General features: G+C 35.9%; 1 protein-coding gene and 1 pseudogene across 2 annotated transcripts; both read right to left on the reverse strand.

The window, feature by feature from the left end:
* Positions 1–678: 678 nt before the first annotated feature.
* On the reverse strand, positions 679–24898 carry CLEC6A (C-type lectin domain containing 6A). Of its 2 annotated transcripts, XM_030938351.1 has the most exons (7): positions 24682–24898; positions 22819–22908; positions 20783–20884; positions 15762–15907; positions 4533–4648; positions 3330–3448; positions 679–1471 (listed from the first exon to the last, which is right to left on the reverse strand). In XM_030938351.1, exons 1-7 carry the CDS (start codon positions 24710–24712, stop codon positions 1185–1187), a joined length of 891 nt encoding a protein of 296 aa, XP_030794211.1. In that variant the 5' UTR covers positions 24713–24898; the 3' UTR covers positions 679–1184. The 2 variants fall into 2 exon arrangements, with proteins under 2 accessions (XP_030794211.1, XP_010375028.1); XM_010376726.2 differs by lacking the exon at positions 679–1471 and having other exon boundaries at positions 3304–3448.
* On the reverse strand, positions 18953–19524 carry LOC115899895 (annotated as a pseudogene).
* Positions 24899–25841: the final 943 nt, after the last annotated feature.

Consider the following 25841-nt stretch of genomic DNA (forward strand, 5'->3'; position numbering starts at 1 on the left):
TTTTATTTTCCTGTTACGTAATAAACCCGAATGAAAGCAGTGAGGATAACTGCTTAAGCCTAAGCAGTTATCCTCACCGATTTTCTAACACAGTTTAGCTTTTCTTGTCTGGATTAATTCAAGGCCACAAAGAAAATATAATAAACTCTTAAAAGTATTATAGAATGCATATGCTGCATTCTTTAAACAAAATGTAGGAAGAAATTTTCAATATAGAAGCCAAAAACTGATCTATTCTCATAAAAATTTTAAAACACTGTACTAAATAACTCCTAGACTAAGAAAAAGTTGTTCCCACAATTATCACTATGTAAAAATGAGAAATAATGAGATCATTAAATTTTGAAAGCTGTTGAGTTAAAATAATACCCAAAGTAAAAATGTAGCCTTTAATATTTTATTTGTGAAAAAAGACTGAAGATCAATGAATTCCTTTATATTAATTTAGTTTAAGAAGCTAGATAAACAAAATTAAAATAAATCCAAAGACAGAAGAATCAATTAATAACAAAAACAGCCATTAATTAATTAGAAAAAAGTACATATAATCAGAAAAGCTGAGTCTCTTTTATAAAGCACATTTAATATAACTTTGACAAGCTTGATCAAGTTAAAAGAAGAAAGATACATGCAAAATTAATTAAAAATAAAAATGCTACACATTCTTCAGATGCAAGGGTAGATTCAAATTATATACATACACTATTCACAGATTAAATCAACAAATTAAAAATTAATGTGAAATATATGATTGTCTAAAAAATACTATATTAACTAACAAGAGTTAGAAATCCTAAGTCTCAAAATCATAGAAGAAAAGAAAAATATGGTCAAAGAAGTAGTCTTAAATAGGGAGCAAGTCCAGAGAATTTTACAGATAAATTTAACTACTTCTAAGAAATATACACTTACATTACAGACAAATTTAACCAAATTATTCAGAGAACAGAAGATGAAAAGCACTGTAACTCATTCTATGAAGCTAGCATAAACTGATTCCAAACTAGGATAGCACCAAAAGGAAAAATATGGGCCATCTCACTTAAGGATGGTGATGTTAAGGCCAAATATAACAATGTATTTAAAGAATGCTGTAGCACAACCATACCGGATGTAGCCAATCAGCACTCACACCCATTTCCACCTCCTTTGTTGTGCCTGCCAGTGCTTCAAAGTCTGGAAAGCTATGAACAACATTTTTTAGACTTTCTTCCAATTATGTCATTGATGTAAATGTGGAACCTATTAAATTCAATAGCATGAGGTGTGGGAAGTAAAAACAAAGCAGCAGCTGATTTCTTGCTGGTGTTTCTGCTGATGAACAAGATCACAGACTGTGATTTTCCAGATGTCCTTGTTATGGCTAGATGGAGTACCCAGTGTCTAGTCACCAGCTTCATTATGGTGATGGTGGCATGAAGACAAAGACAACACTTTCTGGATCCCAGGAGCACAACAATTTCAGTGTGATCTTGAAGACAAAGGTATCAGTCAAGAACCCCAAACTTCCATTAATCTAGCCTCCAGTGGATTTTATATTCCAATTATTTTTCAAATTTGCACTTTGCACAATAGCATATTAATCACAATTTTTTTTTAGATGGAGTTTTGCTCTTGTCTCCCAGGCTAAAGTGCAATGGCACAGTCTCGGCTCACTGCAATCTCTGCCTCCCAGTTCAAGTAATTCTCCTGCCTCAGCCTCCCAAGTAGCTGGGATTACAGGCACGCACCACCATGCCTGGTTAATTTTTGTATTTTTAGTAGAGACAGAGTTTTGCCATGTTGGCCAGGCTGGTCCCAAACTCCTGACCTCAGGTGATCGGCCCCCTTTGGCCTCCCAAAGTGCTAGGATTATGAGCATGAGCCACCATGCCCGACCTGATCATAATTTTAGATTCATCCTATGCTATCCTCTTTACACTCTTGTTTCATTTTGTTTTGTTTTGTTTGATATTTATGTTAACTTCACTGCCCAATACAAAAACTAGAATTTTAGAACACCTCTTCATTTTAATACCCAAATGTCATAGACCTTGAATATCTCTCAATACAGCATTTTTTGAGTAGAATTTATGTAAGGAAAATGTATATTTATGTACTTTCCAAAGCAGTTCTACAAAGTTAAACACAAATCAATAATGTATATGGGATCTTATTGATCTATATTTCCTCCCACTTTTGGAATTATGTTTTTTAATTTCATCATTAAAATTGGAATAAAATGATGTCTTATTTTCTTGACCTACAGTTATTACTTTGTGAATGAAGCTGAGCATCTCTATAAAAGCATGCTTTTTGTATGCATTTCCTCATCAAGTGCTTGTTCAAATATTTTGCTCATTTTTTTTGTGATCTAATTAATTTGTGATAGATATTCATATATGCTTGGCATTAATACTGTATCAGTTATAAGTGTTTAAAATATCTTCCTCCAGTCATTTTTATTTTAATTTTCTTTATGATGTTTTAATGAACAGAAGTCCATAATTTTAGTGTAGGAGATTTTTTAAATTAATTTATTTTTCACTACACTTTTTTTTCGTATCTTTTAAAATAAATTTTGCTGTGATAGCCTCCAAGATGGCTTTTGGTGATTATCACATTCTGTTATTCATGCCTTTGGGTATTCCCCTTCCTTATTATATCAGATCTGTTTTTTGTGACCAATGGGGTAGAGCAGAAGTTATGGTGCATAACTGCTGAGTGTAGTTCATTAAAGACATTACTACTTTTACTTGTTCTTTTGGATCACTTGTTCCAATAGCAGCTGGCCACCATATTGTAAGGAGATTCAGTTAGCCCTGTGGATAGTTCCACATGGTCAGAAACTGAGGCCTCCTAGCAATAGCCAACACCAAGTTGCCAGCCATGAGGGTGAATCATCTGAAAACAGGTCTTTCAACTCTTGTCAGGCCTTCAGATGATTGTACTTCCAACTACCATCTTGACCAAAAAGATTTCTTTATGGTATATTGAGGAAGAAAAGTCATACTTTGCAAAAGATGCTTTCTTATAAATCTTTCAACAAACAAAATAGAACAGTCTCTGAAACAATAAATGTTTGTGTAATGAAGTGTGAAGAAAGAAAAAAATGAATAACAAGTGAAAGAATGGAACAAAGAGAAGAAGGGTGCATTCTATCATTAGTGGGAAGGAGGAAACTAGAAGATTGATTAAAGGGAAACAGGTATCTTTCCATTTCTATGAACCTCTATAACATAAGGGTTATGCGTAAATTACAGAAAGAAATTATCATATCAGAATAGGTTTCAATTTTAAAGACATCACCGAAAAAAGTTCTACTCATAGGTAAATCTTATTCATCTCACATATTGAATTCCTGCTAGTTTCACAGATAACATCATTCCAGCCCCATCCTGTAGGTTTCCAGAAGACTATTGAAGCACATTTCTCTGCTGAATGATTGGGCTCATTTGGATGCCAAAATCTAAATGAAAAAAAAAAAAAGGTAGGTAGACATCTTCAATGAATGCATGGTGAATGATTAGAAAGTATAAACGTTTGGAGTGAACAGAGTGGGACTTAGGAAGAGAGAACGTTCCAAAGATTGTTCCTCCTTCTCATACTGCCCTCCTCACATCCTTAAGTATGGACACATACTTTTACACTTGTTCCTTTAGCATTCTCCTGGCAAAATTTTATGAGATGGTTTATTCTTAGATCTTTCCGCTGCAATCATCTTCCTCTTTACAGAGCCTTTATCCTGGCTGGGGTTATTAAATAATTTCTTTCTTACTGACATGAAATAAAGAGGCTATCTCCTTATATCTGTGTATTCTTATCATCTTCCTAAGCTTCTTTATTCTCATGGATCTGCCTTAAGTGAATGTTAGGATGCCTGAGTCTGGATGTAAAAGTTACCCTGCCTCCAGGGAATACATTCTGGGTAAAGAGTGGGAGGTTGGACATAACTTCTGGAATTACAAGACCTGTTTTTGATACTCACTCATTTTTATCTTGGGCAAGTAATTCAATCTCCTCAAGTATTAGATTCCTCATCTTTAAAAATAGGAATTATAATAAGGTCCCTAACTAACCCACGAGATTGTGAAAGAATCAAATAGGATAATGTATAACTGAATTCTTTTTTAAAGCCACAAGTAAATAGTATTATTATGTAATTTTTCTACTAAAATTGTACATAGTTCTGACCTAGATATTTTAAGTTTTATTAATTAGAGATCAGTTTAAGTGTCTACTGGTGTTTAGAAACAGCAAAATATAATAGTTTAGATCACCACCTCTTGAGTCAGATACACAAGGAGTTGACATCCAGTTTCTCATCTTATTAGTTTATTGATTTGGGGCAAGTTATTTAATTTTTCATCTGTAAAATTAGTGCAGAAAAAGAGATGTTTTCATGAAGTTTAAGTGAGATCATGCATATCCTTAGTAATGCTTAATAATTGTTGGATCCTATTATCATAATTATCAATATTAACATTATTAGTCACTCCTAACAAAATTTCCCTAGATTTTCTATGTAAACAAGGCCCCAGATCTGCACTCACCTGACATTTTTCTTGAAAGGTGTCTTATCAATCCATTGCCAATTATTATTACCTTGTGGGTCTGAAAGCCCCAGAAAATAAGAAAATGACTTATTCAGCTGCTGGACAATGAAATTCTGCATGAAGGAAAAAAAAAGGAGTCAAAGACTTTGGTATTTCCAGATTGAACAAAGTAAAGTTTCCTTATAGCCTTCAGAGCTATTCTATAGAAGAAAACACAAGGTGCAAGGAGCAGTCACACGATGGTCTACTGACCAGGAGTACAGGCCAAAAGTACCAACATCATTACAGGGAAGAAACTGTCCTAATACAGGAATTCCTGTCTCAGAATTTCATTCTTTTCTTTACCAAGGAACAGAATTGTCTTTAAATGTACATAAATTTATTTTTGTGTTTTCAATCTTTTTTTTATTTTATATGTTCAGATGGTGTAATGGCTGATTCTATGTATCAACCTGACTGGGCCAAGGGGTGACCAGATGAGAGTAAGGGTGTTTTCAGATGAGACTAGCATTTGAATTGGTAAGCTCAGTAGTAGATTGCCCCCACGCCAGTGTGGGTATGCATCAGCCAATCTGTTGAGGCCCTGAATAGAAAAAAAAGGCAGAGGAAGGAGAAATTCATCCATTTTTAAATTTCTTCCTGGCTGCCTGCTGCTTGACCTGAGACATCGATCTTTTACTACCCTTGGACTAGATTTACACCATTGGTTCCCCTGGATTTCAGGCCTTTGAACTCAAACTGGACCTATACCACCGACTTTTCTGGGTCTCCTACTTCCAGATGGCAGACTGCAGGACTTCTTAGCCTACATAATCATGTGAGCCAATTTTTTCATAAAAATCTCTTCATATATACATATGTGTGTATATATATAGAGAGAGAGAAAGTTTTTCTGGAGCACATTGACTGCTAAGATGTGTTCCATATTAATTTCCTATTGTTTTTCAGTGAAATTGCATTGGGGTTCTTAAAATACAAATTTGTTTCTCTACTCCCCTGAGTACTTCTTCCCTGGAAAGCAGCAAATGACTAACCATCATTCTCAGCAAACTATCACAAGGGCAGAAAATCAAACAGCACATGTTCTCACTCATAGGTGGGAATTGAACAATGAGAACACTTGGACACAGGTTGGGGAATATCACACACTGGGGCCTGTTGTGGGGTTGGGGGCTGGGGGAGGGATAGCATTAGGAGAAATACCTAATATAGATGGCGAGTTAATGGGTGCAGCAAACCAACATGGCACGTGTATACCTATGTAACAAACCTGCATGTTGTGCACATGTACCCTAGAATTTAAAGAATAATTTAAAAAAAAAGAAAGTGAGTAGCAAATTACTTGGAAAAGTTAAACATAATAGAGAGCTCACTAGGTTTTAACTATAGTTGATTTATTTATTTCATAAAAAATAATTCTTCTCATCTCTTCAATTGAGCCTCTAAAATACCTTTAGCTATGTCCAGATTGTTTTCCTATAAGTAATTTTATCAAGGCAAATGGAAATTAATTTTGAATTGAACCTGAAGGCTTAATGAGTATTTGTCGTGTATTGCTCTGAGGCTTCCTGACATAACCTAATATTCCAGGGTGGGGAGTAGTGCTTCTCAGTCAAAAATGTTAGGAAAGTTTTCCTGGCACTAATTTGTATTTTTAAAAATACCTGCTCCAAAGAATAAAGCCAGACACATCACATTACCCAACTTCAAACTATACTATAAGGCTACAGTAACCAAAACATTAGAGTACTGCTACAAATATAGACACATAGACCAATGGGACAAAATAGAGAACCTAGAAATCAAGCCAAACACCTGAAGCCGTCTGGTCTTTGACAAAGTTGACAATAGAAAGCAATAGAGAAAGGACTCCCCATTCAATAAATGGTGCTGGATAGCTGGGTAATCATATGCAGAAGAATAAATCTGAACCCCTACCTTTCACCATAGACAAACATTAACTCAAAATGGATTAAAAGTTTAAGTATATGACCTCAAATATAAGAATCCTAGAACAAACCCTAGGAACCACCATCCTGGACATCAGCCTTGGGAAAAAATTTATGACTAAGTCCTCAAAAGCAATTGCAATGAAAACAAAAATTCTCAAGTGGGACCTAATTAAACTAAACTGCTTCTTAGTAAAAGAAACTATCAATGGAGCAAACAGACAACCCACAAAATATGAGAAATATTCACAAATTACACATCCAACAAAGGTCTAATATCCAGAATCTATGAAGAACTTAAATAATTGAACAAACAAGAAACAAACAACACCATTAAAAAATGGGCAAAAGACATAAACAGACACTTCTCAAAAGAAGACATATAAGCAGCCAACAAACATCTGGAAAAATGCACATCTCTAATAATGAGAGAAATGCAAACAAAAAGCACAACGAGATACCATTTCACAGCAGTCAGAATGGCTATTACTTAAAAGTCAAAAACAGCAGATGCTGGAGAGGCTGTACAGAAAAGGGAACACTTACATACAGTGCTGGTGGGAATGTAAATTAGTTCAGCCTCCATGGAAAGCAATTTGAAGATTTCTCAAAAAACATAAAACAGAAGTACCATTCAACCCAGAAATCCCATTACTGGGTATATATCGAGCAGAAAATAAATCATCTCACCAAAAAATATATGTACTCATCTGTTCATTGCAATAGTATTTCCAATAGTAAAAACATGGAATCAACCTAGGTGCCCATCAATGGTGAACTGGATAAAGAAAATATAATACATATACACCATGGAATACTATATAGTCATTAAAATGATTTAAATCACGCCCTCTGCAGCAACATCAATGCAGCTGGAGGCCATTGTCCTAAGTGAATTAACACAGGAACAGAAAACCAAATACCACATGTTCTCACTTATAAGAAGTAGGAGCTAAACATTGAGTACTCATGGATATAAACATAGCAAAAATAGACACTGGGGACTAGTAGAGGAGGAAGGGAGGAAGAATGAAGTGGGGCAATGGTTGAAATACTAACTATTGGATACTATGCTTAGTACCTGGGTAAGAGGATCAATTGTACCCCAAACCTCAGCATTGTGCAATATACTCATATAACAAACACGAACATGTACTTCCTAAATCTAAGATAGAAGTTGAAGTTTTTTTTTAAAGTACATGCTCCACTGATATCAGTAAGATGGCAGAATAGAAAGCCCCATGCCCTAATTCCCCCATGAAGACACTGACTCAACAATATATGAATCAAATTGCCTTTGTGAACTTCAGAAAAATAGTTAAAAGATTGCAGCCCCACTGGTAAGACCAAAGCTGAGAAAACTGGCATTGAAGCAGGTAAGAAAGTTTGTTGCATTTACTTGCCATAATCCTTCCTCATACTGGCACACAAAGCAATAGAGAAAAAACTCCCATCTCTAAGCATCTCTCTTGGAAGGGAAAGAGAAGAGTGAAACCTGCATCAACTTTCTGGCTTTCCAGGGGACTGCCTTAGGGACTGGTTTCTGTCACACCTAATTCAGACTACTAATGGGAAACAACATATCTGGGAGACTTGGTGGCTGCTGAGAACAGAAGCAAGCATGGCAGCTTATTACTGCTCTAGAGAGACTGGTACTGCATATAGACACCAGGTAAAGCAAGAGAATACGAGCTCCTAAAAATGAAACCTGTGTAAATTACTTTATCTGGAAAAGTACACACACAGGTCCAGAGAAGATGCATCACCAGAAAAAGTTTGAGAGACTCCTAGAATCTATGTCCAGCTAATTGGTGAAGGTCTGTATGAAGCCAGACAATGAACAATAGAATAGGTGTTTTTTTAATGCCCAAATGTAAACAAAAGATCTCAAGACATACAATTAAACAAAAAAACAAGGCTAAATTAAAGGAACAAAATAAATCTCCAGACACTGTACCTAAAGAAAAAAGATTTGTAAATAACATGACAAAAACTTCAAAGTTACAATCTTAAAAATCTCAATGAGTGGCCGGGCCTGGTGGCTCAAGCCTGTAATCCCAGCACTTTGGGAGGCCGAGACGGGTGGATCACGAGGTCAGGAGATCGAGACCATCCTGGCTAACACGGTGAAACCTCGTCTCTACTAAAAGAATACAAAAAACTAGCTGGGCGAGGTAGCGGGCGCCTGTAGTCCCAGCTACTCGGGAGGCTGAGGCAGGAGAATGGCGTAAACCCGGGAGGCGGAGCTTGCAGTGAGCTGAGATCCGGCCACTGCACTCCAGCCTGGGCGACAGAGCAAGACTCCGTCTCAAAAAAAAAAAAAAAAACTCAATGAGTTAAAAGACAACACAGATACAGTGCTAAACAAAATGTGGAAAATGATGCACAAACAAAATGAGAATATCAACAGATAGGATCTATTGAATTTAAAAAAAAATATAAACTGGAACTGAAGAATCCAATAAACGAACTGAAAAATTCACTAGAGAGGTTCAGCAGAAGACTTGATCAAGCAGAAGAAACAATCGGTGAACTTGAGGACAAGTCTTTTGAAATTTTCAAGTCATAGGAGCAAAAAGAAAAACGAATGAAGAAAAGTGGAGAGGACTTTCCACATGGTTTCATGTGGAAACCATGAAGTGGACCAAAATAGGCATTGTGGGAGTCATAGGAGGAGAATAAAGAAAAAAGGGGGAAGAAAATCTATTTGAAGAAATCATCACCAAAATCTTCCCAAATTTCATGAGAGAAATGGACATACAAGTTCAAGAAGCTCAATTACAACTAGAACAAATCCAAAGAGACTCATACTAACTGTATTTAATCAAACTGTCAAAAGCCACAGAGAAAGAATGTTAAAAGCAGCAAGAGAAAAGTGCTCTCATATACAACCAAGCTCCCATAACTGTCAGCAGATTTCTCAGTGAAACCTTACAGGACAGAAGGGATTGTTATGATACATTCAAAATACTAAAAAAAATAAAAACAGCCAACTAAGAAAATTGTATCTGGGAAAGCTATCATTCAAAAGTGAAGAAGAGGCTGGGTGCCGTGACTCACATCTGTAATCCCAGCACTTTAAGAAGCTGAGGCAGGTGAATCACTTGAGGCCAGGGGTTGAAGACCAGCCTGGCCAATATGGTAAAACCTCATCTCTACTAAAAATGAAAAAATTAGCCGGGTGTGGTGGCACATGCCTGTAATCTCAGCTACTCAGGAGGCTGAGGCACAAGAATCTCTCCAGCCTGGGAGGCAGAGGTTGCAGTGAGCCAAGATGACACCACTACACTCCAGCCTGGGTGACAGAAGGAGACTCTGTTTCAAAAAAAAATTTTTTAAAAAGTGAAGAAATTAAGAATTTCCCAGATAAATAAAAGCTGAGAGAATTCATTGCCACTAGATTCACCCTAAAACGAATACTAAAGGGAATCCTTTAAGTTGAAGTGAAAGACTGGTAGATAGAATCATGAAAGCATATGCAAGATTTCTGGTAAAAGTAGATATATACATAAATACAGAATACTGTAATATTGTAATGTTAGTGCATAAATCACTTTTAATTCTCATACAGAATTCAATTGACTTGTCCTCAAATTCACTGATTCTTTCTTACATTCTTTTAATACATTTCTTTAAAAATGTATTAAAATAGCTATAAAATCTATGATAAATGAATGATGTAAAAATAAGTAATTTGCGACACCAGTAACATAAATGGGGATGGGGGAATATCTGAAGGAATAGAGGGCTTTTTGTATACAATTGAAGTTAAGTTGTTTTCATCTTAAAATGGTTATAATTTTAATATCTTTAGTATGTTTTATGTAATCCCCATAAAGATAACAACAAACAAATACTTATAGAAGATACACAAAAGGAAATGAGAAAGGAATCAAAACATACCACTCCAGAAAATCAATGAAACACAAGAGATAGCAGCAAGAGAGGAACAAAAGGACAAAATACACAAGATATACAGAAATACTGAGCAAAACAGCAATATTAACTCCTTCTCTATAAAGAATTGCTTTAAATGTAAATGGATTAAACTTCCCAAGACCTAGATTGGTGCAATGACTAATAAAAAACAAGATCCAACTATATGTATACAAAAGACTTACGTTAGCTCAAAAGCACTCACAGGCCAAAAGTGAAAAGAAAGGAAAACATATTCCATGCTAATGTTAACAAAGAGAGAGCACGGGTCACCATATTTATATCAGACAGATAAAATTTAACTCAAAAGCTGCCCCAAGAGAGAAAGAAAGAAGATATGGCAATTATAAATATATATGCACCCAATATCAGAGCACCTAAATATATAAGACAAACATTACAGAAGTAAAGGGAGAAATAGACACCACCACAATAAGTGGGAGCTAAGGTATGATTAGGAGACATTGATAAATGCTTATCTACAGTAAGTAAGAAAACGGAAAGAAGATTCAAATGACTAAAATGAGATGTGAAATGGAAGATATTACAAAATATCTGCAGAAATAAAAGGATTGTAAGAGACTACTGTGAACAATTATATGCCAACAAATTAGGTAACAGAAGAAATTCATAGAATTCTAGAAACATACCACCTGCCAAGACTGATGGATGAAGAAATAAAAATCTGAATAGATCAATAACTAGTAGGGAAATTAATCTGTAATCAAAACCTCCCAACAAAAAAAGCCAAGAATCGGAAGACTTCACTAGTGGCTACCGTACATTTAAAGAAGAATTAACACTAATCCTCCTGAAATGATATCAAAAAATCGAAGAGGAGGAAATCTTTCTGAACTCATTTGATGAGGTCAGCATTTTCCTGGTATCAAAACTAGAAAAAGATACTATGATAAAACAACAGGCTAATATGCCTGATGAAGATTGATATAAAAACTCTCAGCAGAATACTACAAACCACTCCAATAATATACTAAAAGGGTTAAACACAATGACCAGCTGGGATTTATTTCTGGAATGTGAAAATTGTTCAACACATGAAAGTCAACGTAATAAACCACATTAAGAGAATTAAGAACAAAAACCACATGATTACCTCAACTGGTGCATAAAACCCATTTGACAAAATCCAACATCCTTTACTAATAGAAACACTCAGCAAACAAGAGAAGGAAAGTATCAACAGAAGGAAAGTATCTCTACACGATAAAAGTCATATATATAAAGCCTACAACTAGCATCATACTCAATTTTTCTGTTTCAATAGGTTTTGGGGGAACAGATGGTGTTTGGTTACATGAATAAGTTCTTTAGTGATAATTTCTGATATTTTGGTGCACCCATCATGCAAGCAGTGTACACTGTACCCAATGTGTAGTCTTATCCCTCACCCATCTCCCATACTTTCCCCTGACTCCCCAAAGTCCATTGTATTATTCTTATGCCTTTGCATCCTCATAGCTTAGCACCCACTTATGAGTGAGAATATACGATGTTTGGTTTTCCATTCGTGAGTTACTTCACTTAGAATAATGGTCTTTAATTCCATCCAAGTTGCTGCCAATGCCATTATTTCATTTCTTTTTATGGTTGAGCAGTATTTTGTTATATATATATGTGTGTGTGTGTGTATACATATATATGGAGTATATATATGGGGATATATATATATATATATTATATAACATTTTCTTTATCCACTCATTGATTGATAGGCATTTGGGCTGGTTCCACATTTTTTCAATTGTGCATTGTGCTGCTATAAGCATGCATGCACAAGTATCTTTTTCATATAATCACTTTTTTTCCTCTGGGTAGATACCCAGTAGTGGGATTGCTGGATCAAAGGTAGTTCTACTTTTAGTTCTTCAAGGAATCCCCATAATGCTTTCCACAGTGGTTGTACTGGTTTACATTCCCACCAACAGTGTAAAAGTGTTCCCTTTTCACCACATCTATGCCAATATCTATTATATTTTGATGTTTTGATTATGGCCATTCTTGCAGGAGTAAGGTGGTATCTCATTGTGGTTTTGATTTACATTTCCCTGATCATTAGTGATGTTGAGCATTTTTTCATAAGTTTTGTGGTCATTTGTATACCTTCTTTCGAGAATTGTCTATTCATGTCCTTAGCCCACTTTTTGATGGGATTGTTCGTATTTTTCTTGCTGATTTGTTCGAGTTCTTTGTAGATTCTGGATATTAGTCTTTTGTTGGATGTATAGATTGCAAAGATTTTCTCCTACTTTGTGTGTTGTCTGTTTACTCTGCTGATTATTTCTTTTGCTGTGCAAAAGCTTTTTAGTTTAATTAAGTCCCAACTACTTATCTTTGTTTAGGTTGCATTTGCTTTTGGTTCTTGATCATTAAGTCTTTGCCTAAGCCAACGCCTAGAAGGGTTTTTCCAATGTTATCTTCTAGGATTTTTATGGTTCCAGTTCTTAGATTTAAGTCCTTGATCCATCTGAGTTGATTTTTGTATAAGGTGAGAAATGAGGAGCCAGTTTCATTCTTCTACATGTGGCTTGCCAATTATCCCACCACCATTTGTTGAATAGGGTGTCCTTTTCCCACTTCATGTTTTTGTTTGCTTTGTTGAAGATGTTTGACTGTAAGTATTTGGCTTTATTTCTGGGTTCTCTATTCTGTTTCATTGGTCCATGTGTCTATTCTTATACCAATAGCATGTTGTTTTGGTGAATATAGCCTTATAGTATAGTTTGGAGTTAGGTAATGTAATGCCTCCAGATCTCTTCTTTTTGCTTAGTCTTGCTTTGGCTATGCAGCTCTTTTTTGATTCCATATGAATTTTAGATTTTTTTTTCTAGTTCTGATAAGAATGATGGTGGTATTTTGATGGAAATTACATTGAGTTTGTAGATTGCTTTTGGCAATATGGTCATTTTAACAATATTGATTCTAACCATCCATGAGCATAGGATGTGTTTCCATTTGCTTGTGTCATCTGTGATTTCTTTCAGCAGTGTTTTGTAGTTTTCCTTAGAGAGGTCTTTCACCTCCTTGGTTAAGTAAATTCCTAAATGTTTTTGTTTTGCAGTTACTGTAAAAGGGGTTGAGTTCTAGATTTGATTCTCAGCATGGTCACTGCTAGTGTATAGCAGAGCTACTGATTTGTGTACATTAATTTTGTAACCTGAAGCTTTGCTGAACTCATTTATCAGTTCTAGGAACGTTTTGGATGAGTCTTTAGGGTTTTCTAGGTATAACCATGTCATCAGCAAACAGCGATGGTTCAAATTCCTCATTACCAATTTGGATGCCCTTTGGTTTTTTTATCTTGTCTGATTGCTCTGGCTAGGACTTCCAGTACTATGTTGAATAAAAGTGGTGAGAGTGGGCATCCTTGTCTTGTTCCAGTTCTCAGGGGGAATGCTTTTAACTTTTCCCTGTTGAGTATAATGTTGGCCATAAGTTTGTCATAGATGACTTTTATTACCTCAAGCTATGTCCCTTCTAGGCTGATTTTACTGAGGGTTTCAACAATAAAGATATGCTGTTTTTTTGGTCAAATACTTTTTCTGGCTCTATCGAGATGATCATATAATTTTTGTTTTTAATTCTGTTTATATGGTGTATCACATTTATTGACTTGCAGATGTTAAACCATCCTTGCATCCCTGGATCATACTAAATTTTGAGAAATTAAAAGTTTTTCCTCTAAGATTCAGAACAAGGCAAGAAAGCCCATTCTCATCACTTCTTTTCAGCATAGTACTGGAAGTCCTAGCCAGAGCAACTTGGTAAGGAAGAGAAAAAAATTATCCAAATCAGAAAGTAAGAAGTAAAATTATCTCTGTTCACAGATGACATAATCTTATATTTAACGAACCCTAAATATTCGACAAAAAATATCTTAGAACTCATAAGCAAATTCAGCAGTTTCAGAATGGAAAATCAATGTAGAAAAAAATAGTATCATTTCTAAACACTAAAAATAAACAATCTAAAAAGAAACTTGAGAAAATAATCTCATTAAAGGCCACATGTGGTGGCTCACACTTGTAATCCCAGCAGTTTGGGAGGCCGAGGTGGGTGGATCACTTGAAGTCAGGAGTTCAAGACCAGTCTGGCCAAGATGGTGAAACCCCGTCTTCAATAAAAATACAAAAATTAGCCAGGCATGGTGGTGGGCACCTGTAATCCCAGCTACTTGGGAGGTTGAGACAGAGAATTGCTTGAACCCAAGAGGCAGAGGTTGCAGTGAGCCAAGATTGCGCCACTGCACTCCAGCCTGGGCGACAGAGCGAGACTCTGTCTCAAAAAAAAAAAAAAAAAAAGTTGCTCAACATCACTAATTGTTAAAGGAATACAAATCAAAATCACAATGAGATATTACTTCACATCCATTAGGATTGCCACTATTCAAAAAGCAAAACAGAAAAGAACAAGTGTTCACCAGAATGTGAAGTGAGACCCTTGGGTACTCTTGTGGGTGATGTTAAATGGCACAGTCATCATGAAAACGGTATGAAGGTTCCTCAAAAAATTAAAAATAGAGCTAACATGTGATCCAGCAATCCCACTTGTGGGTATTTATCCAAAGAATTGAAAGCAGAAACTCTAAAAGATTATTTGCACATCCACATTCATAGTGGAATTATTCACAATGGCCACAAAGTGGAAGAAACCTAAATGACAACTGACAAGTAAATGAATGGAAATGTGGCATCTTATGTGTTCTCACAACAAAAAAGGAGAAAAAGAAGGCTAAATATATGAGGTAATAGATATATTAATTAGTTTGACTGTGGTAACCATTTCATAATACATTTGTATATCAAATCATCACAGTGTACACCTTAAATATATGCTACTTTTGGTGGTCAGCCACACTCCAATAAACCTGGAAAATAAGAAATCAAATAAAACAAAGAAACAAAAACAAGTGTGAGACACACATACAATGGAATGTTATTGAGCCCTAAAGTGAAAGAAAGTCCTGTCTTATATGAGAACATGGATGAATCTTGAGGATATTATACTAAATGAAATAGATTATTCAAAAAATGACAGATACTAAATAATTTCACTTGTATACAGTATTTAAAATAGTCTAACTCATAGAAACAGAAAGTAGAGGAGTGATTGCCAGGGCTTTCAGGGATGGGGAAATGCTAGTTGTTGTTCAACGGGTGGGGAGTTCCGGTTTTGCAAGATGAAAAATTTCTAGAAATCTGTTGCCCAGTAATGTGAAAATAGTAAATGCTACTGAACTGTACACTTAAAAATGGTTATGACAGTAAATTTTGTGTTATGTGTTTTTTCTACAATTAGATAATTTTTTCAGTGGAAACAGTACCTGCTCTGCTTCTGTGTTGAACACAACCAAATGTGCTCCCATCTCAACACAGTTCTGCTCACTCTCGGACCAAACGTTCTTTTCACTGGAAATGAAGTAGCAACTGGAACCAAATGACTTCCAAGAAGCTGGGCAACATCCCCAGGCTAGTTTTGTGTTACATGAAAAAAAAAGAGTGAGTGAAAGATGTGATAAATAAGATGAAGGATCTGCGGGCTTTGTAGAGACAGTTTCTTAATTCATGTTTTTACTGTTTCCTGAATTATATAATTTGAGGCCCTAGAATTGATTTCAAATAAATATTCTTTAGCATTAAGTCCTCAATATTTACTAAAGTTTACCTGCAGAATTTGTCTCCATTTTCTTTTTTGCAAAAAAAAAAAAAAAGAAAAAAGTCATTATTGAGTTTTGTTTTTCATGTCCCTTGTACATTATAAGCACCAAGCCCTCTCAGAATTTTAAATGACTAACACAGACGAACCTAGAAACCCAGTTCTGCTCAGTAATCTTGGGCAAGCCACAAAGCCTTGGATTTTCAAAATGATAACTATTCACAGGTTGGTTATGAGAATTAGAATTATGCCTCATTAGAATTCTGGCTCCCCCAATTATCATGTATGTCTTCGAGCAAATTCATAACCTTCCTGAGCCTCAATTATTGCATCTCTAAAATGGAAATAATAATAGTGCCAACCTCACAGGGGTATTTAATCACATAATATGTATAAAGCATTTTAAAAGATGCTTAACATAGAATAATTGCTCAATAAATGTTACCTATTACTAATTTTCACACAGTATTAAATGCTTAAGAATCTTAAACAATTAGCAGTTCTCTCCCCTTACAAGTACCAGTTTGCCACTCTTCTAGGATTAAAAAAATCCATAGCTAGCCATATATAAATCCACTGATATATTTTGATTATATTTATAATCAATATGATTTTGATTACATATAGTTTAAACAAATATATATGTATGCTTAAATAGTAAATTGTTTAGATTTGTTTGGTTTTGAAATTTTAAACAGCAATTATAATATATGTGATCTTCTTGGGCTTATTTTTTTATTTTGCATTGCTAATATTCATCCATATTATTACATATAGTTCTATTTTATTCATTTTTTACATTATTATATCATTACATATTAAGTGATTAAAAACCGAAAAGCTTATTCTTCCTTTTATAATATTATAAAATGAATAAAAGAGATTAACCATATCTATATTATTTGCATATTGGCTGCTTTTAGAAATATACCTCCACTGTGCATTCTGCTCATTATTAATGATTGCTTTAAATTTAAATCTCAAAGTATGTATTAACATATGATTTGAATTTTGAAAGTCAAATTTGACTGACTTTGCCAATTGAGCTATATACGCCAAACATTTTTTATAAGCTGAACATGTGAAATTGCCAGCTCCAAGGCCGACAAAAAATATTGTCAGCTGTGATCAGTAAAAGCATCTGTCAAAAAGGTATACTAACATTAATAATATTTTATTTTCTCAATTTATGCTGAGAATAATGAGCTGATCAAGTCATTTTGCAAGTGTAGAAAGTAACAGATGTAAATCACAATCATTTGGTAAGCCTTATTAGAACACTTTTTGGTATACTTTTGAGAAAGTAAATAACTACTGAGAAATAACAAATCTTTTGCAAAATTGTTCTATAATATTTCTTATTCTTTACTTTCTATAACATTGGGAGTAACCTGATCAAATTCTCAGTTTACAAACCATTATAAATAATTTTTGACAATAGATCACTATATCATCTTAAGCAGACAATGCTGAAAGAATATCAAAAATTGAGTGACATTCAAACAAAGCCTTTTTCATTCTCATCCACTGACTTAGGTGAGCAAGATTTTTCAGTTAATGTCATTAAACTGGAAAATAGGAGCTGAATTGGTGTTGAATATGTTAGCAATAATATTATAATTACATTTGATAGCATTTTTTCAAAGTTCCACTAATCTCATTAAGATGTAGACTTCCAATAGTTTTACTTAATTATTGATGATTTATCAAAATCTATAATAACTTTGTGATGTTTTGATATCATCTCCTGATAATAATTAAGATAGTAAATCAATTCAGAACACATTTTATAACACTCGAAGCCTAAAGGTCCACAAGAAATTAAAATATTAGGCATGTTTATCTACATATTTTGGCAGATGAGAAAAGTATCATGTAAATTTTAGTTCAAGGAGATAGAAGAAATGATGTAAAACATCCAACTGTTAAATAATACATGTTTATTTTTGTTTTAATGGGTGATGGGGGTTAACACTTTGAAATAGTATTTACACACAAGTAAATACATTTTAAGAGAGAAATAACAGTTTTGTTTTTTAAAGTCAATATTTACAACGTTCCAGAAATTAAAGCTTTTGCTTCTATAGCATGATGAAAATTCTGATGTCAAATTAAACTGTATCGGAGGGTACATATGTTTTCAGAATCCTTTTTGGGGACTGACAAGCAAAACAGTTAAAAGAAAACTGGCCTAGGCAGAGTGCAGGGGGATTGAAGGGACTCTAGCTCTTCCTTTGCAGCTGAACGTCTCCACACTCTGACTGCAACCGAGTGGAAAACAAACTGAACAAGATACGATGTGGATGTAAGTTATTTTTTAACTTTAATCAAAATGGAAATTTTGTGTATGGGCTTTATTTTTATTTTTCATTGTAATGATGATTTGAAAGAATGTTGTTAAAATTGGAGCATTTTTATTTACTGACATGGTATTATACAAAACAATTGTATTTTATCACATAAGATTTTCTGTAACTTTAAGTAGTTGTATTGAACAGCTTGACTGGTCATTTATATTGGATATACTTAGGGGGCAAATTAACAGTCTCTTATACCAGATGGATATGGAGTTAATTTAATTAATATCCATCTCTGTCCCATTTCAGGGCATTCGGAAGGCAAAAGCTAAGTGCCCATTGTTGCTTCCAGGAAAATATTCATTCAAATGTTACTTGTTGAAGCAGTGTTCCACATAGGTAGGAAGAAGACTATGCACTCCACTTCTCTTTCCCTTTTTCTTTTCTTTCTTTTTTTTTTTTTTTTTTTTTTTGACTGTCCTAAATTGCTTATTAGGTATGAATTTCACAAACTTTACTTATATTAGCAGTAACGGTGGAGCTGGAGAGTATTGCGCATTCTCTAAGCTGCCTGATGAGAACCACCAATAGTGTGGTGGAACTTCTGGCCCCTTCCATGGCCATGGCTCTTTCAACCTGCAGATGTCAGCCCACGCATCTCCCTGTGCTTGTGGACTGGTTTGGTGCCAGGATTTCTTCTGAGAGCTTTATAGAATGGATCAATGAGGATAACCCCCAAAAAATTTTATGTGGAATCTTCACCAAGGCAGTAAAAATTCAGGACTCTTAGAGACCCCTAGGGGTGTCCAGCTCGCTCCTCTGCAACAGACTAAAGGCTTGGAGCGAAATTTGGCTGGTTAACACCATGATAGACAGGCTCGCCGTAAGCTGCACCCTTAGGAACTGGGTGTTTTTGGCCACCACGGCGAACACGAATCCTATATATAAGTAACCTTGGTTGACCTTGTAGCCCAGTCGGCCCGCTTTATCAGGCCAGGTGGGTGGGGAGCACTGTGGAGAGCTGTGGAGAGCAGAGAGCTGGCGGTACTGCCCCTAGCAGACCCTCAGAAGCAAGCTCAGGACATCAGACTGCTTCTTTTTCCATAGCTGGTGGATGTACTTGTATGCACCCATCTTGACTTACTTGATGGCTGCCGCCAGATGGAAAGGCTCTTACCCTTTTCCATGAAGCTGACTGATATGGTTTGGTTCTGTGTCCCCACCCAAATCTCACCTCGAATTGTACTCCCATAATTCCCACGTGCTGTGGGAGGGACCTTGTGGGAGATAATTGAGTCGTGGGCGTAGTTTCCCCCATACTGTTCTCCTGGTAGTGAATAAGTCTCACAAGATCTGATGGTTTGATGAGAGGAAACCCACTTCACTTGGCTCTCGTTCTTCTCTTGTGTGCTGCCATGTGAGACGTGACTTTCACCTTCCACCATGATTGTGAGGTCTCCCTAGCCACGTAGAACTGTGAGTCCAATAAAACTCTTTTTTTTGTAAATTGCCCAGTCTCGAGTATGTCTTTATCAGCAGCATGAAAACTGACTAATACACCAACCATAATCCTAAATTCAACTCTGCCAACTCTCCACATATGAAGTTAACAACAGTATATTTTGGACAGGCATCAGTCTCATCCTGAACCAATTTGACCAGGACTAATGCTAGTATTTGGGATGGAGATGGGTAGTATTAATTGGAAACCTTAAATGTCGAAAAAAATATTGTACACATTTGATGGAGGGTGAGAGGAATGTAAAAACTGTAAGAATTGTTATGAATAATTTCCAGGGTTGGCCTGAGCAAATTACATGCATGTAGGTTTATAATATTTACCAAGCTCAAGAAGTGTGAAGAAGGAATTATTTTGGGGGCATGTCTAGAGCCTGATATGAGCATGTATGTTTAGAGAAATTATGAAAATATCCGAGCAGAGACTTTCATAAAACATACACACACAAATGCACAATAGAATAACCAATCTTGAGCTCAACCCTGTTCTCTCCCTGAGAAAAAAGTGTGAAGAAGGAATTATTTTGGGGGCATGTCTAGAGCCTGATATGAGCATGTATGTTTAGAGAAATTATGAAAATATCCGAGCAGAGACTTTCATAAAACATACACACACAAATGCACAATAGAATAACCAATCTTGAGCTCAACCCTGTTCTCTCCCTGAGAAAAAAGTGTGAAGAAGGAATTATTTTGGGGGCATGTCTAGAGCCTGATATGAGCATGTATGTTTAGAGAAATTATGAAAATATCCGAGCAGAGACTTTCATAAAACATACACACACAAATGCACAATAGAATAACCAATCTTGAGCTCAACCCTGTTCTCTCCCTGAGAAAAAAGAAAGTCTATGTAAGCATTTTAAAGCTTTACCTGTCACCTTTGTCCCTTCACTGAAGCAGGTGAGACTTGAATGATATGAGCGTAGTTCAGACAGCCTTTTGCCAGTTTTGCCATATGTAAAATGGTAAGTTACTGGGAAGGAAGAAGGAGGATTAGTGTCCATCTATTATTTTGCTATAAAGCCTTGAGCTCTATATCTGTACAGTGCTGGCTTACCTCTGACCCCCATCACTCTTTCTCTCTGCAAGCCCAATAAATACCATGCCAAATTACTATTTGCTTGTATTCATTTATCTTACTTGTTTTTTTATATATATCTCCCATTTAATTTCGTGGTCTTTTCACTATTAGAATTTAGGCTCCATACTCTTGAACAGAGATTCTGCCTGTTTCCCACAACAATTAATCACAAACACAACTTAAAGGTTTCAAAACATCTCATATACCCCGTAAAGATATACACCTACTATATACCCACGATTTTAAAATAACAATTCAAAAATATTTTATTATAAAAAAAGGAGGAAGTCTGAAGGTGAAAACTGATCTTTTTTTTTTAATCACAAACACCTAAAAGGGTAACTGTCACAAAGTCATCAATAAATATTTATTGACTCACTGGATATCTGCTTCTCCTTAGCCTTAATAACCTTGATGCAAGCACACAGGTTATTTTGATGTTTTCTAAATAATTCTAGCTGCAGGTAGCCACACATCAACAGATGGGCTAAATAACAACCAAGGAGGAAATTTTAAACATTTATAAAAATATTTTTAATGTTCAAATGAACATTAACTTTTTTTTTTTTTTTTTTTTTTTTTGAGACGGAGTCTTGCTCTGTCACCCGTGCTGGAGTGCAGTGGCCGGATCTCAGCTCACTGCAAGCTCCACCTCCCGGGTTTACGCCATTCTCCCGCCTCAGCCTCCCGAGTGGCTGGGACTACAGGCGCCCGCCACCTCGCCCCGCTAGTTTTTTGTATTTTTAGTAGAGACGGGGTTTCACCGTGTTAGCCAGGATGGTCTCGATCTCCTGACCTCGTGATCCGCCCATCTCAGCCTCCCAAAGTGCTGGAATTACAGGCTTGAGCCACCGCGCCCAGCTGTATGAACATTAACTTTTATGTTAATGCTCACTTTCAGCAAGACCCTTTATCTCTCAGGATCTGATCTGATTCTTCACTCATTTCCTTTTTGTCCTTCTATAACAAAAGCTCAGTACAGTCAAATCTTTCTGCCCTGCTCTTAGTTCATGTTTTGAGATCCTGAATTTGTGTTTCTTTTTATGAAATATCTATTCTTAAACCCCTTCTCTCTTGCACTTGATTCTGAAAAGTAAAACAGATTCTAACTTTGGTGATAATTACTTGTATTTTACTAAATATTGTAAGATTTATTTAAATCTCTGAGGGAGCTACATCTATGACCTGATTGACAGGGGAAGTCACTTTCATTCCCTCCCAGACTATTCAACAACTATTTTTAATCACCTTATCAATGAGTAGAAATCCAAATTGTGAATCAGAGAAGAAAAAGGTCTTTAAGACTTCTCACACAATGAACTTGAGACATGTATTTGGAGGCAAGCAGAACAGGGAAGAAATATTGTATTCTCTTTATCTCCATCATTACATTTGAATACTTTTTCCTCTCACATTGGAAAGGTTCTGTACATGAATCAAAGAATCTAATATAGAATATCACAATTATGACAGCAATTAGAGTTGCACTCCCAATACAAGACTTTTGTGACTAGGGAACACATGATTACCAGTGAATCCAGTCCTGAAAGATGGTGTCTTAGATGATGGCTACAAGGAACAACATGGATATATGAGGCCATGATTCAGAAAATGCTCATAAAACCAGGTAAACTAAATCTACAAGAATTCAGTTTTCAAAAGATAGAAGAAGAACAACAAAGGGAAAAGGAGAAATCAAGGAAAGTGTGACATTCCAAGTAAGAACTGATGTATTAATGGGGCAGAGGAGAATATATCCTAGGAAACCTGTATGGAATATTCAAGGGAAAAGAAGCAAAGAAAATGCACCTCAGTGAAGAACTTACCCACACAGCTCACAATGAAGCAAGCACTGAGGAGTGCAATGGAAATCCCAGCCACAGACCAGAGTCTCAGGGACCACCAGCCTCTTTTCTCTGTCCAATCAGGAAGACAACAAATGCAGTTACCAGGGGGCCGGGGAGCCAAAACCCCCAGGAAGCTTACAGCAATGAACAAACTAGATGAAGAACCTCAGAGCAGTTAAAAACCTAAAGCAAGAAGAAAGCTTACAAACTCCCTCAGAATAAATAACCGGGTAGTAGCTCTGTGGCCCCAAAGAATACAGGTAAAACATATGCTCAACCAACTGGAATTTCCTTATCTTTATTCTTTCTTCTTGCTTTAGGTTTTTAACCTAAATGTTTCCATTTAGGTTAAACCTAATCATGTTTCCATTGATTTCCTTTCTCAAAACATCACTTTTGTCTCCCATTTCTCATATCCCTGTATTGATATTTGGTTTCTTCAGTATATCCAAGAGATATCTGCACTCCCATGTTTATTGCACTATTCACAGTAGCCAAGATATGAAATCAACCTAAGTGTCTATCAACAGATGAATGAATAAAGAAAATGTATAATATATACAATGGCATATTATCGCCCCATAAAAAAGAATAAAATCCTGCCATTTGCAACAACATATATGGAACCAGAGGACATCATGTTAAGTGAAATGAGCCAGGCACAGAAAGACAAATATTGCATGTTCTGACTCATATGTGGGAGCTAAAAAAATTGATCTCACGGAGGTAGTGAATAGAATGGTGGTTACCAGAGGCCAGGAAGGTTAATGGGGAAAAGAAGATAAAGAAGGGTTGTTTCATGCCTACAAAAATACAATTAGCTAGAAGAAATAAAATCTAGTGTCCCTTAGCACAGTAGGACAACTGTAGTTAACATTTTTATTTTTTTTGACATGGAGTCTCACTTTGTCACCCACGCTGGAGTAGAATGAGGCAATCTTGGCTCACTGCAACCTCCACCTCCTGGGTTCAAGTGATTCTCTTGCCTCAGCCTCCTGAGTGGCTAGGATTATAGGCACATGCCACCATGCTCAGCTTATTTTTGTCTTTTTAGTAGAGACGGGATTTCATTATGTTGGCCAGGCTGGTCTCGAACTCCTGACCTCAAGTGATCCACCCACCTCAGCCTCCCAAAGTGCTGAGATGACAGGTGTGGGCCACTGAGCCTAGCCCAACAATCATTTATTGTATATTTCAAAATAGCTAGAAGCGTAGATTTGGAATGTTCCAAACACAAAGAAATGATAAATATTTGAGGTAATGGATAACCTAATTTTCCAGACTTTATCATTACACATCATATTCTTATATCAAAATATCACATGGAGCCCATTAATATGCACAACTATTTTGTATCCATTAAAAAAAATTTTAAACATTATTGATGGACATGCAAAGGGTTGAAGCTAAAGTCAAATTTTCATGCATTAAAAATGGGAAGCTTTTTTCTTACAAAAAAATTAGAAAAGCAAGTACAAAAACAAACTCAGGGTAATTGGAAAGAATACTGCTGTCTGGATTTCAAGATTAGTCAAAAGACTTTTAAGAGCAGATATCTAATAATCAATTATTTCCCTGATTACCTTCTATCATGTAAATCTTTTCTGTCTCCCTAAACTTTCAATAAAATCTGATACAAACCTCCCAAAAAATATTTGCTTTCTTATCCTTTCAATTGCTTGTGGCTCTGGCTCTGAAGAATGACTCTTTCAAATTCCTTTCTGTCTCCTATGTTGGTCCAATCACTAGCTCTTCAATCTCTTCTTTGTCTACTTCTTCTCTCCAGGTGATCTTATTTCATCATACACTTCCACTTTCCTCGGAAACAGAGGAAATACTCACCTGTACTTTGAGGTTGCCGCTCTTGCATCATTATGCAGGCTCCCTGTGTTGAGAAGGTCCGGGAACCTTTTGTATCTCTTGCCCAGAATATGCTGCCCAGAGACCCAGCTTCATTTAAAAAAGGTAGAGCTCAGGGACAAACTGCTACACAGTCTCATAGGACTAAGAGACTTCTAACATTAAGTGTACCTCAAAAGAAGAAGTCACAGTTACAACTAAAGTTTCCAGTGATTTTGAAACATGGGATTAAAAAAAGAAAAAAGAGGAATTGAGAAACATTGAAAACCACTCATGAGAACTTTGACAAGAATACTTAGATCATTTCTTCAGTTCCTAATATAAAATTTCTCTGTCTGATTCCTATTCATTCTGGCATGCAAAATAGAAAATTTCGTATCTCCCAAAAGAAATCCGTTTAGAGACCTTGGGTAAATTAAGTGCTCCCTAACTAACCTTTACAGTGGTTACTTATTTTATGCAAGCCTTAATCCCTGTGTTGAACAGTGTCCTCAGAAGTAAGCAAAAGTCTGATTGAATGGATATGGTTTAGAGACGAAGGGTAAGATAGTAAACAACAAAACGCATGAACATTGTTAAGGAATGTGATTGCAAGACGAAACATTCTGAAATCACTCTGCAAAAGTAATGAAAGATTCTTATTGCATCCAGACTAGTACTGGGCAGATGACAGTGATATTTTGTAATCTCCCTGATTAGGTAAAAGGGAGCCTGAAGTGATATAAAATCAGAAACAGGCTTCATGAATTTTATATTGTAGCACAGAAAATATGATTTGCTTTCTTGTCCTCATAGATTCTTAGTAGAGACACTCTCCTGAAAACAAAAGTCAGAGAAACAAGAGAAAAAACAGCAGTTTATCAATGTGTGCTATACCCATCACTCAGGAGAGAACTCAGTTCCAATTATTTATCTCTTTCAAGGCAGTGGCTTACAGGCCTTGCTGAAATAGTATGTTAACAAAGAGCCATAAATCTTATGGAGTGGTGAGAAAGAAAACAAACAGGGCCGGGCGCGGTGGCTCAAGCCTGTAATCCCAGCACTTTGGGAGGCCGAGACGGGCGGATCACGAGGTCAGGAGATCGAGACCATCCTGGCGAACACGGTGAAACCCCGTCTCTACTAAAAATACAAAAAAATTA

The sequence above is a fragment of the Rhinopithecus roxellana genome, chromosome 10 (assembly GCF_007565055.1).
Source record: "Rhinopithecus roxellana isolate Shanxi Qingling chromosome 10, ASM756505v1, whole genome shotgun sequence".
Taxonomy (NCBI): domain Eukaryota; kingdom Metazoa; phylum Chordata; class Mammalia; order Primates; family Cercopithecidae; genus Rhinopithecus; species Rhinopithecus roxellana.